The sequence below is a fragment of the Haemaphysalis longicornis genome, unplaced genomic scaffold (genome assembly GCF_048455015.1).
Source record: "Haemaphysalis longicornis isolate Haplotype H1 unplaced genomic scaffold, Haemaphysalis longicornis Haplotype H1 scaffold_9, whole genome shotgun sequence".
Taxonomy (NCBI): domain Eukaryota; kingdom Metazoa; phylum Arthropoda; class Arachnida; order Ixodida; family Ixodidae; genus Haemaphysalis; species Haemaphysalis longicornis.
Window position 1 is genome coordinate 95,129,190 of NW_027526460.1, and position 18,577 is coordinate 95,147,766.

Here is an 18,577-nt window from a genome sequence, read left to right on the forward strand (position 1 = left end):
GAAGCCCTCCGTTTTCATTTCGCTGCGGCTTCACTCAGTTGGGCTCTGAATGCAACTGTGAAGCGACATTTCGTACCCGGATAGATACAAGCCCGGCACTTTCTGTACGCACCCAGCGCTATCTACTGCTGAGCACGAGGTCGCGGGCTCGATTCCCGGCCGCGGCGGCCGCTTTTCTGATGGAGGCGAAAAGCAAAAACGCCCGTGTGTACGAGATTTCGGCGCACGTTAGAGATCCCCAGGTGGTCAAAATTAATCCGGAGCCCTACAATAAGGCGCGCCTCATCGTCTGCGTTGCGTCGGCGCATTAAACCCTATAATCATCATCATCAGCGCTATCTACTGGTTCCTTTGGAACACCCCTCCTAGTCTTTTAAGCACGTGCTTGAGCATCCTAGGGCTCGTGAGCGCTGCTCGTGAGCTCGTGAGTGCTTGCCTCGAGGCTATATACGCCGAGCTACCGTCGCGGCTTTGTTCACGGGTTTTGAAGCGAACGGCATGGTTTCAAGCCCCAGTAAAGCTGAAATTGTTTTCCAAGACCCGTGATTTTTTAGCGTGAAATGTGCTCTGAGCTCAATTCTGCCCATTCTTTGCGTTAATGGGGATGGCCTGGTATGTTCTAGGTCGGTTTAGGGACGCGGAGTGACATGTCATGCAACACGAATGATTGATTGATTGTAGGGTTTAACGCGCCGACGCAAAGCAGGCGATGAGGCGCGCGGTAGTGGAGGGCTCCGGATTAATTTTGACCAGCTGGGGATGTTTAACGTGCGCCAAAATCTCGTGCACACGGGCGTTTTTGCTTTTCGCCTCCATCTGGAAAGCGGCCGCCGCGGCCGGGAATCGAGCCCGCGACCTCGTGCTCAGCAGCACAATGCCTTAGCCACTGAGCCACCGTGGCGGGTTGCAACACGAATGATTAACGTTTTGCATCGCAATGAAAATGCCGGGCTTGTACAGGTGAAACAAAAAGTAAACGGAGCACGGGTTGAAGGTTTTGAAGAGATTTCTCCGCCATGTGCCTAGCCAGAAACCTTGAAGTGACTCTTCAGGAAAGTCATTCTAAAATAAAAACCGTCCGCACATACTCTATTTATGCTGGCAACAGCATAAAATTGAAATTATCCTAAGTTTATGAAGCCGTGCTAGGTTTACTTTTTGTTCTACATGTTGTAAATATGTTCTTTGTACTCTATTATTTTCATTACCAGAATGTGGAAAAGTGCATGTAATAATTTTGTAACCAGAATGCCTCGGGTGCCTATCAACCGGTTCGCCATCTTAATAAATATCCATCTTGTTTTCTGTGCTACGTTGACGTCAGTGTATCATTCCTCGGCCATCGGTGGCCTCCTCGGGGTCCGAGCCTCCGACACCGAAAATTTGCGCAGTGGTCAGGGAATCTACTTGACCTTTTAAGCAATAATGTTTCAGAGAACATTCATGTCATGTTTTATAATATTCACAGCATTCATTTTAATTACGCTAGTAATGTTGGCTAAGAATGTTTGAGGGAGCATGCGCTGAGCATTAAGGAAGATGATTTGGTCTACTCAATGATGGTGGATGGATGTTTATGGCGCAGGGCCGACTACGGCAAAGAGCGCCAAAATAATGTAGTTAGCAGAGATGAAAAGGTAGATACTAAAATCGGTAATGAAGAATAAAAGTAAAATGAATTAGTGAAAATAAAGATGGCTGGTGTAGAGGGCCAGTTTTTGATAGAGCTCTAAAATTTAATCTCTGGCAAGTACTTAAAAAGACGCTTAAAAGGAATCAGGCGTTCGTCGGATAAAAATAACAATGGGTGGACTTGGAAGTGCTTGCGTCGTGTAAATTACGGATAGGCACTCTCCACACCTGCTGCACAGTGGTCTTGAAGATTATGTGGGCATGTGTGAGCGTGTTACATGAGTATGGCCTATCTGTAACCCTGCTAATGCAATTTCTGTGGACCTGTTGTAGGAGTCAGCTGTGTATCGTCCTAAGTGTGGTTTTACTATGTGCTTGTTGTCTGTTTGTTGATTCCAGTCTGCTTGCTCTGTTTTACGCAGGTGTTGTCTGACGTGTGTCTTGCGGTCGGTGTAGACTGTAGGGTACTGTTGTTATGTCCACAGTATTCGGAAGTGCAGCAGTCGCAGCGGTCATTTGATCCGCAGTTGCATTATCGGAGATCCCAGAATGGCCTGGACGGTCACTTCTAGATTCTACGAGATTCTACAAGACTTCCAGGGTGATAATGCGCGTACAACGCTCAGGGAACCTATGAAAATGATAAACTTGATAATTTTATGTTATACAATGTGATTTTAAACAAAAAAAAATGCCGTTGAATTCTGCTGAAAAACACTGCTCTTGAAGTTCATGGTCCTAGAGATCCTAAAATCGGGTTCGTACACAACACGCAGTACACCACCCGGTAAGGGCAGTTTTTGATGCATCGCTATAAAAATGTACACTTGTATTTTTACTACAGAGATTTAGTCTACTTGTCCGTGGATTGTGGTGACAGAACTTGTGTGCCCATTTTGATAAGGCCAAGACTAGCGCGAAACACCTGTCAGACAGCAAGAGAGCTATTGCAAGCGCTTTCGATTAAAAAGAAGCATGATCAGTGCGCAATGGACACTTCCATTAAATTGCTTGACGCAGACAGGACCATGTTTTTTTAGTGTAATGCAATGAGTGCTTTCACGTGCAGTTATTTTTCGCACGCACATATGTTTGGGTTCGGCAAGACAGGGAAAGGGGGTTATTTTGTGAACTGGCTGGCATAATTTGCAGTTTTGCCTCACTTTTACACATGTCGAAAACTTATGATGTATAAAAACACAAAAACACGCTTTATGTGCGTAGGATACAGTTAACAGTAAGCGCTTGTCTGGTGTGTTTTATATCGTTGTAAGTATAAGCGAACTTTCCGCACTGCTCTCTCTCTCTCTCTCTCTCTCTCTCTCTCTCTCTCTCTCTCTCTCTCTCTCTCTCTCTCTCTCTCTCTCTCTCTCTCTCTCTCTCTCTCTCTCTCTCTCTCTCTCTCTCTCTCTCATGGTTCTAAAATGTTTTCTCTAAGCATGCTGTTGTTTGTTTTAGCTGCGTGACTTATTTCAAGTCGTTCTAGCCCTTGGTTTAGTGTAGCTCATACAAATGTCCAAAAACAAATTAAGATTATTTTATTATTTGATGCTGATCGAGCATAATAATTAACTACCGGCTTAAAAGTGTTTTCTCAACTATATATTGCATTATTGTGAGCGTGCAAACATTATTCATACCAAAGGCAAATGTCTAGTATTCACATTCAGAAATTTCGGGTGTTTCACTGAGAAGGAGGTTATAAACGAATATCATATCCGGTCGGCAGGCATTTTCAGCACTCCCACAATACCTGATAGACTCGTAAGTTACTGCATGGTAAAGGCCGTACTATATAAATGAACCATATAAACCATATAAATTAACCATATAAATTAACCATAAATGTCCACGAAAAATGCCAGACTTCTTTACTCCTTACACAGTCAAGTGAATATCTTCTGGCTCGAACGTGTACTTACAAATCCCTCAACAGCTCTTAGCCGGTAAACGAATAAGCACTCACGCCGAAAAGTTCCTCATACAAATATCTCTCACCCATTTCAAAATTGAGAAATTTCACTAACAGCAACATCAAAACTGTCAAACCTGTTCCAATAAATCCATCAATACCTCTCAGTAGCATGCAGCAATTTAATTCATTTTTAGTCCAGTTTCACGATAAAAATGCCTATAAGCAGTTGAAATTCTTTTAAGAGATACCCCGTAACGAAATTAAAGGAATGGCACTTAGCTCAGACCTGCATGGTCACACAAGTTCTTCAAAAATTCTAAAATTAACACCTGTCCTTCACTTCGAGTTGTTGATCAATTCGCTTTCGCGCTACTAACGACTAGCCTCCTGGTTAGCTCAGTTGGTAGAGCGACTGCTCCGGTTAAGCAGTGTCCCGGGTTCGAATCCTGGACCAGGACGAATTTTTCTTCAACTTCGAAGTTTCCGAGAAAAGTTATAGCTTTCCTTTGTAGCCGTATGGCTGCATTTAGGTGGATGTCAAACTTTCCTTTACAAAATTAGACTTTGCGTCTGAAAACTACTCACGGCAATGTGGAAGAAAAAGCTTTGCGTGTTTAGAAAATGCACTGCCTATTCTGTGGACCAGGGGCCCTATTCTCGACTGCACAAATTTCCAGGGAACTGGAAATTTGCCGAAAGTCTTTTCTGATTGGCTTTCAATTTTGCTCACGTGCTGCCGGTTGACAAAGCGGTTGTGTGTGCCTTCGTCATTTTGACGTTTTATGACCTTTACGGGCACCAGTTCTAAAGTTTGCCTTATTTCTCTTTACTGAAAGCGCATAATTCTTGGCCAGCAATGAAAAACTAGACTAAAAGCACTAGACATGACAACGTATGTACCTGTCTTTGCTATTCAACAACAATACTGCTTGTAGTAATACACATCCTCTCTGTGATTGGCTGAGAAGGGGTGACGTAAGTTAAACAGTTGACGGGAACGATCACGTCACACATTGGCAACTTCAGCCTGTGTAAAAGTGACGTGATGTTACGAAACAGCTTAAAAATGGCGGCTGCTTTCGCCGCGAAATAGGGCAGAAAATTTCACCGACCTTCGGCGCCGCGAAATGTCCGTGAATTCGCAGCAGGCGCAGTTTCGCGTTACGCGCTGCTTAAAGCATGTTTTCTACCGAAAGAAATAATAGTTTCGACTGTTTCCAAGTCAGCGATCAATCACGGAGCATACAAATAACGTGCAGTATTTTGCTTTTATGTTTGGCAATAAAATAAAAATTATTTCTTGGCGTAACCGCAACATAAGAGGGCAGTACAAGCCTCTCCATGACAAAGAGAACCCAATGCATGACATTTTTCCACACTCCTCCTAGTAAGCAGCTGGGCCACTTGATCGAACTCAAGAGAAAAATAACAAAGAAAGTTACTATTTTGTTCATTACAGCGCTGATCGAAGTTGAGCTTGACAAATGCGTGAATCGGCGACGTCGGTACGCTCCGCAGTTATCAGGCGTAGCGCTTCGCTCCTCTTATGTGACATACAAGCGATGGTCGCGGCCTTATTTTTATGTGATCACGCCTTAAACTTGTACCATAGCAGCAGACGATAGCGTGGCGGTGGTGGTGGCCGGGAAGGTGATAACCCATGGTCATAACGCAACAAAGATTGCATTGAAGCAGAGAGCCCAGCTATGTTACTAAAAGCGATTGAAAGAAATAAATAGATACGGTAAAAAAATTTGTGCGATGTTCTTTAGTTCAACATCCGCCTTTCGCTCGCTTTTGGATCGACGTTACTCGATCGCCTTGTGGTGTTGACGCCAATTTTGACCTGAAGAATGTTTCTCTTGCCAGCCTCAGCTACCATCTTAATTTTTGTAGTGCATGCCAAGTGTTTTTAATCTTTTACGCGCAGTATTTGATACCTTGGTTGTGATCTTTATGTGTGAAGCGTCAAATTACACTGCATGTCGTCATAGCTATATGTCCGCATTCGCCATGTTTTTTTGCGTAAGCACGACGTAAGCAATCACTGACGTGATGCGCATCACGTCACTGATTGCTTACGTCGCACTTACGCAAAAACATGGCGGATTCCCTGCGAATTTGTACAGTCGAGAATAGGGCCCCAGACCACAAAGTAATCTTGAGCTGCATTCTGTGGTCCAGACTACAGGGTAATAATGTTCTTGTTTTGAGCTACTGCTAAAAGGGTTCCCCCGACGGCTTCCGTAGCGCAGCGGTAGAGTATTGAGTTTTTGGCCCTAACGCCCTGGGTTTGAGTCCCAGCATTTATGGAATTTATTTTTTCTTTCTCGCTGTAACCGGTTCTCTTAAATAAACTCTACGCATTATTTTTGTAAATAAGTGTGAATCAATTGATATCTTTTAGGTTGCTTTAGACGAATAAGGATCAACTATACGGTGGTACGGTCCACAGAATAAACCTGAACCCTGTGGTCTGGTCCACAGAATAATGATGCACATTATGCAGTTTTTATGATAATCATAATCCACTGGTCCAAGGAATAGGCACTGCTTTTAAAAAATTGATCTTTAGCGAGGTAACTTAGCGAAACGTGTTCTCACTCGTCCCCCAAATCGCTTAAACCCGTATATTTATCCCATTCATTTTTCTGCCTGAAGTCTACTAACACAAATGCCTGAAAATCTACTACAGGAGTGGCATAAATTTTACACCTAACGATCGTAAATAAATAACACTTGATGTAGAGGAATAATCATGTACCGTAAACGGCTGGATCCGGAGTTGAAATTTGGAACGCGGATTTCTTTCATGATGTAGAGGCTCCCTGAAAATGGATCTTTTCAGAATTTCACTCTAAAGGTATGGGATATGATGAAACATGCTTTTATAAATCTCTTAACATTGCTTAGGCCCGCAAGCGACCGAATTGGTTCCGCTTTTAGGCTATCCATACAAATGCGTAGTAAGTTAAGTCAGAGTTTTTCCGCAACCAACCATAACGTGGCCGGGCTTGAATTAAGCGAGAACTACTGTTTATACGGTAAACCAACGTCGCAGTTACTGCTTTGGAGTGAGCTTGCCGCGGGGTTTAGTGGTTCAATCACAATAGCGAACTTGTTTTAGAAATACGTATGTATATAGTAGTGTGCATAGGTCGGCGTACTCACTCGTGAGTACACTCATTTGTACTCATTTGTACTCAAACTCACGAGTGAGTATGATGATGAGTGAGTACACACCCAGATGAAAAAAGTGAGTGCGATGACGAGTGAGTACAGGGGTAAGTCCACTACTCGTGAGTACAGTACTCATGAGTACACTACTCATCAGAATGAGTACTCATGAGTACAGTATTCATGAGTATGAGTGCTCATGAGTATGATTACTCATGAGTACACAGTACTTATGAGTAGTACTCGTGAGTACCCAGTACTCATGAGTACTACTCGTGAGTATACAGTACTCGAGAGTAAAATACTCATGAATACTGTATTTTCGAGTGCATGCACTCGTGAGTACAGTAGTGCAAAAAAGTTCTATCGCGAACTCGAGGACGGGCGCGCATCTACGAGTCGCAAACATTTAGCGGTGCCGCTGTGCAGCTTAACTCGTGCAGCTTAACTGTGCAACTTACAACTGTGCAACTTAACTGTGCAGCTTAACTGTGCAACTACTCACTCGCTGTGCAGCGAGTGAGTAGTTGCGTATTTGTGAGTAGTATTCGTGAATAAGATTGAGTACTCATGAGTACAGATTGAGTACTCATGAGTATTGTGAGTAGTACTCATGAATACAGATTGAGTACTCATGAGTATAGATTGAGTACTCATGAGTATAGAAGATTGAGTACTCGTGAGTACTGATTGAGTACTCGTGAGTACTGATTGAGTACTCATGATTACAGATGGAGTACTCATGAGTACAGATTGAGTATGAATACTCGTGAGGACAAATGAGTTTGAGTACAAGTGAGTACGATTTTAAATGAGTATTCGATGAGTGAGTATGATTGATTTTGAGAACAGACGAGCTTTTTGAGTCTGAGTTTGATTGAGTACAGCGTTAATGAAAAAAATTGTGATTGAGTTTGAGTGAGTTTTTTCTGTTCTGCCGACCTATGGTAGTGTGAGAGATATCCTAGCTCTAATTAAGAGGAAGAACTGGAGCTCGGCTGGGCATCTTTTGTGGAAAACTCGGAAGGAATGAACCACCAGTGTAACAGAGTACCGAAAGACGGGACTAATGACACGACCGATAACTGGGTGGAGGGGTGAGATAAGAAAATTTCGTGGCAAAGATTGAGTTTGAAGAGCGCACGATGAGAGCAGTTGGAAGTCAATGAGGGAGTTAGTCCTGGACTTCATCCTGCAGTAGACATAAATACGCTGACGATGATGATGATGGTGATGACGACGACAACGATGGTGACAGTGTTGATAATACTTATATTCCCTACATGCGTTTCCGTACCCGCCGCAGTGGCTTTGTGGCTAAGCCGTTGGGCTGCTGAACCCAAGGACGCGGATTCGAACCTGGCCGAGGTGGCTGCTTTTCAGATGAACAAAATTGAAAACGCCCGTCTGTTGACATTCCGGTACACGTTAAAGACCCCCAGGTGGCGAAAATTAATCCGGTGCCCTCCGCTACGGCGCGCCTCATAGCCCGGCGCGTTAAACCCCCATGTATCTTTACATGCATTGTGTAGCGTGAGCTACACTGGCCGAGGTTGAGCAATTTCGCGTGGCTCCTGGAGAGCCGTGCTGCACATGCGCGAGGAGCAGTGACGTCTCACGGCGCACAGCTGGCGCGCCGGAGCCGCCGCCGCCGCGACTGGATTGGATTGGATTGGAATGGAATGGATTGGATTGGAAATTGCCTTAGCAGCAGTAAGCATGATAATCAGCTAATCCTAGACAACCAGGAAACCTAAGAATAACCAGCTGAACCTTAGCTCACGCTGCATATATCCTGGTAGAGCCGAGCTTAGCCACTGCTAATTTTTATCGTGGCATTACATGTTCCTCTATTGTTTTTGATCCAGTGAGCATCCACTTAACGCGTTTTCTTTTAGAAAGCACAGGTGAAGCTGGGTAAATACAGTGTAGATGTATCTGTTCAAGTGTTGCCAGAATCCTTACCTGCAGGGCCGAGTCCAGGAAGCTCCTGTCGAGGGCCTTCAGGTACGGGTCGCACGGCATGAGCGCTGGCTCGGGGTACACTTCCTCGACGTACTCGATGATCGGCATGGAACCGCTGATGACCTTGTCATCCTGGTACAGCACAGGCACCGTGCCAGCGGGGAGCACGTCGTAGTACCACTCGGGTCGCTCGCGTAGATTGACGTTGACCACTTCGTGACTGCGAAGCGACGCATTCAGTTGAGTACATGTCCTTAGAATCATGATAGCCGTTCAAAATTTGCCTGACAGCTGCGTATAAGGTAACTGCCGACAGAGACGTTCTCCCATGCAGAACGGCTGGCTGTTAAAGGCGGCCACAATGCTCTATGCTTTTCTCCACTGCCAGCTTTGGCCGGTGACGTTAACCACTACCCATCAAACCAAACTGAGATTTCTCAAATAAGTGGGATTACTGATTTTGCCTTCAGCGGTCACGCGCTTTATATGTTCGGCAGGTATTTTGACTTACTGTAGCAAAGACAGATTGTGGAAGTGGTTAGTTTGGAAATTGTGCTGAATTTACGGGGGGCGCGAAAAAAGAACGGACGTTTTCCTAGACAGGCATAACACTACCAACGAGTGTCATGGGTTCACTTGTCCTATGCACTTGACAGCCTTTCTGGAAAAGCCCCTCTTTTCGTATAGGGTCGCTTAATGGTCGATGCTTCTAAGTGAACGACTTATTAGTAAATTCTCGGGACTTTCGAGTGGTTATATTTATGACGTCATGCACCTTACCCGCTGTTGCACTAGAACAACTAACGAATGAGAACATAGATTAAGTTATTGCACCGAAACTGCTGCAGGCCAACTACCTCCTGCCTTGCATTTTATTCAAACTCCACGCCAGATTTCAAAAGCTCTGACTCCGTGGCTACGCCAACCGTTGCACCACTGACGCCATTCCGGTAACAATCTGTTTAGGTCTTGAAAAATGGCCGGGTTATTCCGGAAATACTCCTACTTTCCGGAGTTGTAAGTACCAAAAACAGACGTAGGCTGCACTTCGCGAGTTTGCGTGCGCTGATGCCCAATTAGATAAAGTTAAAAAGAGCGAGAGATCAAAAGAAACAGAGAAAAAGAGAGAGAGATAGAGAGAGAGAGAGAGAATAGAGAGTAAAAGAGAGAGAGAGAATAGAGTGAGAGAGAAAGAGAGAGAGAAAGGAGAGTAAGAGAAATAAACTGAGAGACAGACAGAAAAGAGTGATAGAAAGACAAAGAGAGGAAGATAAATAGAAAGAGAGAGAGGAAGAGAGAGAGAGAAAGGAGAGTAAGAGAAATAAACTGAGAGACAGACAGAAAAGAGTGATAGAAAGACAAAGAGAGGAAGATAAATAGAAAGAGAGAGAGGAAGAGAGAGAGGAAAATAAAGAGAAAAAAGAAAAACGAGAGTCAGAGAAAGAAAGACAGAGAGAGAGACAGAGACAGAAAGATAAATAGAGAAAGATAACGAGAGAGAGAGAGAGAGAGAGAGAGAGAGAGAGAGAGAGAGAGAGAGAGAGAGAGAGAGAGAGGAGAGCAAGAGAAATAAAGAGAGAGAGAGACAAGAAAGACATAGAAAGACAAAGAGAGGAAGATAAAGAGAATGAGAGAGAGAGAAAGAGAAAGAAAGAAAAAAGAGGGTAAGAGAAAGAAAGAGAGAGTCAGGCAGATAGAGAGAGAGAGAGAGAGAGAGAGACTAAACATGTTTATTGTTTCTTATTAAAGAGTCCTTAGGGTGGCCTCCTCATTCCAGGAGTCCATTGGCACGGGCCGCGTCTTCTGCCCTCTCCACCAACTTGCGCTGGACGTCGAGGGAAGAGCTGGCCAAGGCGCTCTCCCAAAGCTCATAGGTGTGGAAGGGATTGGGCGGGTCAAGTGGGCTTCGTGTACAGCCGCCGACCATGTGAAAAAGTGTTCCAAACTCCCCGCAGAAGCGGCACAAACGGGGATACAGGGTGGGGGCTATGTGGTGGTTTCTGCTAGGGTGGGGGTAAGTATTAGTTAGAGAGATCGAAAGATATATAGAGAAAGAGAACGAGAGAGAGAGAGTCTTTAATATGAACTGGTGGGGTCAGCCCTGCTAGCGACAGGGCTTGCTACTCAAGATGGGAATGACTGCAGCAATGAGTGGTGAATGTTGGGCATTACGGGAGCGAGGGCACACAGAAAAAGCGTTCAAAAACGAGGTATACAAGGAAAAGCTGCTAGCAAAGGTCGGATATGAACGAGGCGCAGAAAGTAACTATGCCGTGTACTAGCGCACTCACTCAATTGCCTTGGCCTTCAGTACCAACAGTGTGCGCTGAGCGTAGGGGCAGAACCGCATGCTGTACAGCCGCAGCTTTCCAGGTGTCAGTGGAGGATGCGGCGATCCTGCGCACATTTGGGGGCGAGGTCGCGTCACCTCAGAACCACATCCAAAACAGACATTAATGCGCATAATTCTTGGGCTAGTCCACCTAAGATTTCAGTGGGGCGGGGCATGTGGGGGAATGGTTGCCTCGATTTTTGGCATCATTGAAACGTGTTGTTTAGCGGGAGAATCGAAAGCCGCCTGTAATTGTTCGGTTTCTTAGTGAATAAAGCACCGCTTGCTGCCAGACAAGTACCGAGGGTACTTATTATAAAACTCTAAATCTTCTGAATTAAACGAATTCCTATGTTGTGTTCTTGGCCCCTTTTTCGGTCATTTATGGTTTGGCACAACGCACGCGCCAGGTGACGGCGGCTGAGATTAGTCGATGTCAGTGACGCTACGTTTGAAACCCCACGTTGGCCCAGTGTGAGAAAACGGGCACCAACGCGTTCCGCCCGGCGAACGGTACCGCACCGCCTTGGCGCATGCGTAAATAACATGAACTTGCGATATCCCGCATGATAGGAAACTGCGAGCCAGCTGCAGCCTGCCAAAAGTACCACGTCCAAGAACGGACGCGGTGCATTGTGGGTGACAAGGCCCTCCAAGTCTGCGGTTGGCATTATTTCTCTTCATCGTCTCTTCACGCGCTCAGCTGCAGTCGTGAAACTCAGCGTCGACGGGCCGCCCAACTGCCCCTTTCCGTAATTCCTACCTTCCCTGGGCTACCAGCCTCTACGTGAATACAATCAATCAATCAATCAATCAGTCAATCAATCAATTTTTTTTTCACTTAGGTGCCAATGTCTGTTACCGAACCGGTTTGGCAGGAGATTTTATCGATGATGATGATGATTGTAGGGTTTAGCGCACCGACGCAACGCAGTCGATGAGGCGCGCCGTAGTGGAGGGCTCCGGATTAATTTCGACCGCATGGGGATCTTTAACGTGCGCCGAAATCTCGAACACACGGGCGTTTTTGCTTTTCGCCTTCATCAGAAAAGCGGCCGCTGCGGCCGGGAATCGAGCCCGCGACCTCGTGCTCAGCAGCGCAACGCCTCAGCCACTGAGCCACCGCGGCGGGTCAGATGTTATCGAACAAATTGGTTGATCCATCCACATGGGGTCCGGATGGCCTGACACCCCCCCTCCCCCTCCCAACCCCTCTTAATTTTCGAATTTATACCCGCAAGATGACCACCTCTCAGGTCGTAGAAAAAGTCTAGTTGATGATTTTTTTCCCAAATCTTGTATTTTTGTTTGTTTTGTTTTGTTTTTTGTAATCTTGTATTTTTGGGATGAATTCTGTACAATGGCTGATAATTTTTTGATCCGTCCTTCCACACTGAGAATTGTGAATGCCGCGCCACGGAGTACGCAAGCGTCGCGGCGTCGCGTCGAGAGAAAGGAATCCGGATGGTGGCACTAGATTGGGTGTGGGCCGCGCAAGCTGTTTCATTGGCTACCACATTCCCATTGACCCCACTATGTCCAGGTAGCCACTGTAACACTTCCACGTGAAGCTAGCTGGCAGCCTGTGTGTGCAGGGTGTGTATTTCGTGGGCCATGGTTGCCCCCTCGGAAATGATGCCATGGGGAAAGCTCCGCCCGTGAATCTGTGGAAATCACCCACAAAGAAGCTTTTGCCCAAGAATTTACTGCAAAACGGAGCGCAAGACAGCATGTTCTGAGGTCGTCGTAGTTGTTTTGTGGCTTAACCTGGCGGCAATTGTGGTCCGCGTCGATGGAACCCAGATTCCAATCGCAGATGAAGTGGCCGTTACCGATGCATCGGTGTTTACATGCTTGTGGTTAGGATAGCAATTCCGTACTTTAGAGTGAAGTATCTTTAGGGCTGGCATCGGCAACCTTGATTTACTGCTGATGCCCAGTATTGTAGTGATAATTCATCAGGGGGAGTACATCCAGGGCGGAAGCAGAAGCGGCGAGGGGGACTTCTGACATAAGGATGTTAGAGTGTCTTGTACCTCTAAGGCGGAGCTACAACTCAATGGGTGTCCAGGGGCTCTAGTCATCAGCCGCAGATGTATGCGAAGTTGCTCCTCTGGGTAAAAAGCGCCTATACTCTCGTATGGTCCCCAGCGTAGAAATTGTCTGCAAAAGGTCAAGACAAAACCGCACAGCTTGGGCCTGCATACTTTCGAACAGCCTTGTGTTGGTCTTGGAAAGGGGGCTGAGTGCTGGGATGCTGTATCGGAGCAGTCCTTCGTACAGTGCTGTGTAGAGACGTGGGAGGAGCCCAAGAGAACAGCCTCCTCAGCCGCTGGTCAGCCCGCGGATCACCTGAGCAAAGGAGCCTATCTTCTTCAGGAGACGAACGTGTGAGGACCACGTCATCGATGTGTCAAGTGTTTCGCCGAGGAATCGGTGTGAGTCCCAAAAGCGTATGGGGACCCCTGCCAATTAAAGGTGATAGCGGGATACATCATGCCTGGTTAAGGCTATTGCCGCACATTTACTATAGCCGAGATGCCGATGCCGCGTCTTGTCAAAAAGTCCGCTATTGAATTGAGGGCTTTTGGAAGGCGAGATCGTAAAACACGCCTGTTGTGGCCAGAACTCCAGATGCAGATATCACCTGCATAGAACGATATTTCAACCGTGTGTGGCACCGCACTTGTCAATTCCAAAAAGCTGATATTAAATAGGGTTGTGCTTAAAATACCACCCTGTGGCACACCTCACGGAACATTGTGAGAGGCTGTTTCGGCGTCCTTCACGTACATAAAAACAGATCTGTCGGAGAGGTAATCGGGTATCCATGTATACATGCGACCTCCGATGCCTACCGATCTCAATTCAGATCTTATTTCCTCATGCGCCACACAGTCAAAGGCTGCTCTAATGTATATGAACACTGCTAGAGTGATGCGACGCTGGGCTTTTGCACTCTTTATGTCTGACAAGGGCAAGAACGTTGTCGATGCTGCTGCGATATTGTCTGAATCCAGTCATCTGTGGGGCATACAGGTTCTGGTTTGTCAAGTCCCAGTCTAGGCGAACAAGGACCATTTTCTCCATCAGCTTCCCCACGCAGCTCAAGAGTGCAATGGGCCGATAAGACTCCATTTCCGTAGGTATTTTTCAGAGTTTGAGTACAGGAACAAGGCGACCGCGCTTCTAGCCCGGTTCGAAGCAGCCCGTTCCCCAGCTGTGGTTGTATGTGCCGAGAAGGAAGCTCTTAACTTTGTCTCCGAGGTGCGATAAAGCTGCATAGCTCATGCCGTCTGCACCCGGGCAGAAGCCTTGTTTACGGAAGACAAGGCAGCAAGTAGTTCTGCCATTGTGAATGGCTTGTCTATGACGGTCACATTTGCAGAGGGCAAAGAGACAGCTATCGGGTTGGCAGGTAAGACTGGAGCCGACAAGGCGGTGACTTTGGCGCAGAAATCTTCAGCGACGTCTAGGTCACGGCGGATCTGCCGCAGAGCAATAGAGTTGAAAAGGGTGCAGCGCAGTAGACGGTACCCGTACGCTACGTACTAAGCTTCAAATTCTCGTAAGAGGTTTTCGTGGGTCTAATTTTGAGCAGAACGACTGCCATTCCCGCTGAACCGATTTCTTCATATGTCTCTGTACGTGCCTCTGTGCGCGTCTAGCGACTAAATATCTTCAGATGCTCGCGTTTTCCGAGCACGGCTCGCGTTTTCCGAGCCCTTGGTACTCCGCATCGGCCAGAGAACCTCGAGCGTAATCGGAAAACTTTCGTACAGGAACCTCTCGCCCGTATCATGGCGTCTATGAGGTCGCTGTGCGATTCAAAATTCCCATCGAACTCCTCAATAAGAGCAGAGTATAGTGGCGAACCCGGGCAACGAATTTCTCAATTCAATGGCCCGCCACATAGACCATCTAGCAAGATATGAGTACCGCATTTCAACACTGAAATCATAAAAAAACTTTTTGTTGTTATGTATACATGTGTGTGTGTTGTCTACTGCTTCTTCTGATTTACTACAATCTATAGGGGCACTAAGGACCTTTGTAAAACCATCTATTTACGGATGTACTCTCCATGGTCTAAACATTTCAAAAATAAGAAGTATTTCCGTGCATGGCCTGTTTTGCCATTAATATGATATTAAAGTTAGAGACAGATTTATTTTTTAGTACTTCAAAAGAAGAGATGTGTTGGCAATTTTGATCGTGTTTTAATGGCGAGGTAGGCGGCCAATGGCCGTAACTTTTGTACGGTTCGCATTCATAGAGCACGTAGGCTAAACTATGGCAATAAAAAAACTACGTCAGAGACATCCTGATTAGTGACGATTTAATATCGTCGACCGCCGTCTGGCCTCTGAAAGCTCGCGCGTCGGTTTCTTTGGGAGTCAACACCCCATACTAGGTATCAGGTATGGCTCGTATGAGTAGCCCCCAAAACTGCCCCTCCCTCGCAAAAAAAAAAAAAAAAGAAATCCGGTATTTGGCCCTGGACCATAGAGACATACAGATAAATTAGTAGAGAAGCCGCAAAAAACATGACTGCGTTGGACAACTTTTTTTTTTTTTTTTGTTATCTTCGAGTTCGAAGAGACCGATACCTATTCGGGCACTTCACTTGCCGCATGATAGGCGGATGTATCGTGAGTGGGAACGGTGAATTTCGGCGAATAAAAGAGGCACTATTCTCCTCCTCCTCCACATTACCATTATCATCATCCTCATCACCGATAGAAGCTAACACCCCCTCCTCCCCCTTTCAGAAATAAACCTGCATCCGCATCTGGTCGAAACGAAATTGAACCGTAAACAAATTGAACCCTCTTGAAACCGAATCGAACCGGTACTTTAGGTGCGGAGTACCTTAGGACCTTACAATGTCCGTCCGCGTCCGTGCGCATAGCATTTACAATCGCAAAAAATCACACAGGCACCGGCAGGATTAGAGCTGTGTCTGGTAGACCAGACAAAGTGACTGTAAGTCGTCTTATCCATTGGGCTACGACTGTGACTTAGTACCCGAAAGTCAAACGGCTTACTCCCTCACCTGTAGCGGTGCGGAGTACCTTAGGACCCACAAATGTACGTCCGAGTTAATCCATGCGCGAACCACCATCAAGCGAAAATCAAGCGAAATTCGATTCGAGCCGTGAGTTGCAGTTTCATTTAGGGAATAATCAAGGTGCAACTCACGGCTCAAATCGAATGACGGTCGGGGCGCAAATCGGATGTCACTCGGGGCGCAACTTGGATATCATTTCAAGTCCCCGTACTCCACACCCGCGCCTTCATCCACGAAGTGGAGATGCTGCCTTTTTTTTTTCGCTTCGACACCCTTGTTTTGGCACATGTTAAAGGGCCAACCGACGTTCACCTTGATTTATTCCTTGTTGATCTGGCCCTGCCGTTGTAACGGAACGCAGGTTCCTCCTCCAAACTTGAGTGTTTCTTTTTCGTTTAAACGGCTGTCAACGCCTTCAGCACAAGTATAACGCTCAAGCTTACGAGGCTGAAAATAAGCGAAAGGGACTCACCTGTTTCGAGCGCCCAGGAGTCCATGCTTCGACGGGGACCAGTATAAGGTATCAGCAGTATCCGAGATGAACGCTTTCCTGCGAAGACGACGGGAGAAATCGCACCCCTGCGTGCATCTATCTACTGGAGGGGCGAAGAAGGGCAAAGAACGAGTTTAAATATGCTCCCAGTGGTAAGAGCCCATGTTCTTGTCGAAGGCACAGAAGGTTGATTGGGGTTTTGAAAATGTGGGAGTGCGGTTACCTCACGCGAAAAAGAAAGGTTACCTGGGACGATGTTGAGTGGGAAAAGATCTAACTCCGTCTGTTGAGTGACTAGAATGGCGGGGATGGCAGCGTATTCTCCCTTCTATGATGTAAGCACACGGCCCCCTCATATCGCCCACACAAAGACAAATCTTAGGCTCTGCCCTCCGTGTTGTGGAGGACGGTGGTGCTGGAGATATGGTGAAAGGCGTGCGAACGGAAAGAGGCCACAGCGTACATAAACACCTATCGGAGGCCTTTGCAGGTGGCGGCCAGTTCCTCGAAAAACCGTTTATCGGGAGATACAGGAAACAAAAAAAAAACAGAAAGGACGGCCACTCACGAAGGACAATGGGGAGAGGGAAAGCAGACGAATGTTTGTTGGAATATGCGAAAAAGGCCGTCAACAACACTCCTTTCGGGGAGGAACCTTGAAGCATCTGCGCATACATCGTAATCAGAACAATAGGAAGATGAGAACAATCTCAGGGTGTGGAATAAAGCAATCGAATTTATGTTGAACCAGGAGCTCTTGCTGCGGCTGCACGGTTACAATTTTTTGTGCGGAGTACCTTAGGACCGCACAATGTCCGTCCGCGTCCGTGCGCATAGCATTTACATTCGCAAAAAGTCACACGGGCACCGGCAGGGTTCGAGCCTGTGTCTGGTTGACCAGACAGAGTTAGTGTCAGTCGCCTTGCCCATTGGTCTACGACCGTAGGTTAGTACCCGAGAGACAAGCGGCTTACTCCCATGCCTGTAACGGTGCGGAGTACCTTAGGACCTCCCAATGTCCGTCCGCGTCCATCCGTGCGCACGCCACCATCAAGCGAAATTCGGTTTGAGCTGTGAGTGGCAGTTTCATTGAGGGAATAATCGAGGGGCAACTCACGGCTCAAATCTAATGACGGTCGGGGCGCAAATCGGATGTCACTCGGGCGCAACTTGGATGCCATTTCGAGTCCCCGTTCTCCGCACCCTCGCCATCATCCACGGAGTGGAGATGCTGCCATTTGGAGAAGGAGTGGAGATGCTGTCCACCGGCGGCTTTCACGTGCGCGTGTAAGTGTTTGTTTACTTGTAACAAAGTGCTTACACTTTCGAGAAGCCCTGGTGGCATCCACCATTGTTGTTCGTTGTTGTTGTTGTTTTTTCGGTGGAAACAGTTTAAAAACCCACATACACGCACTTGAAAGCCGTCAGCGGACGGGAGGTCAAGAAAACTCTCGAACCGGAAGGGCCGCCGAGCAGACGACGTACCCGTGAGCCTTGGCGCTTCTACCGCTTACCTAGCTGAACAGGCGGTAAGCGGTTTCCGGGTGCGCCAGGATATCTGGCATTGCCATACCTTGGAGTTGGAGGCCGCTCCGCTATGGGGGCATAGCTACACGTTTCATTTCACCCCGCCATGTGGCCGTAACCCGGTGAATCGGGGCGCCAGCGCGTGCGTGTGGCGAGAAATACAAGCGCCCCGATGCGTGTCCCGATACGAGTGCCCCGATCACATTCGTCGGCAGTGCGAAATATGAAAAAGAGATGCGAGAATTGTGTTTAGGGAAAGAAGTAACAGCAGGAAAAAAAACGCCGGGATTTTCGGCGGTAAACACCGCCCCGAAACCATCGATTGTCCCACTAATAGTTGTCTTTCGAGAAAAAAAAAAAATTGGCTCCAATCCACTGTGAAGGTGGCTGGACCGCGAAGCTGTAAACGACACCCACAACGATTAGCCATGCGGCGTTACTTGAATTCACACACGTGGCTCTACA

At 46.9% G+C, this 18,577-nt stretch overlaps 1 protein-coding gene across 7 annotated transcripts in view; it reads right to left on the bottom strand.

The window, feature by feature from the left end:
- Positions 1 to 18,577, bottom strand: part of LOC144151349 (glutathione S-transferase omega-1-like) — a 72,720-nt gene that overhangs the window by 28,410 nt on the left and 25,733 nt on the right. For 3 of the 7 annotated variants that reach the window (XM_077682365.1, XM_077682366.1, XM_077682367.1), the window contains exons 2-4: positions 16,565 to 16,642; positions 10,981 to 11,086; positions 8,690 to 8,909 (exon numbers count right to left, since the gene is read on the bottom strand). In XM_077682365.1, coding sequence (XP_077538491.1) covers positions 8,690 to 8,909; positions 10,981 to 11,086; positions 16,565 to 16,642 — 404 coding nt within the window. Of the gene's footprint in view, positions 1 to 8,689; positions 8,910 to 10,980; positions 11,087 to 16,564; positions 16,643 to 16,808; positions 17,051 to 18,577 lie in introns of those variants that run through there. The other 4 variants (XM_077682368.1, XM_077682369.1, XM_077682371.1 and 1 more) reach the window with 4 other exon arrangements.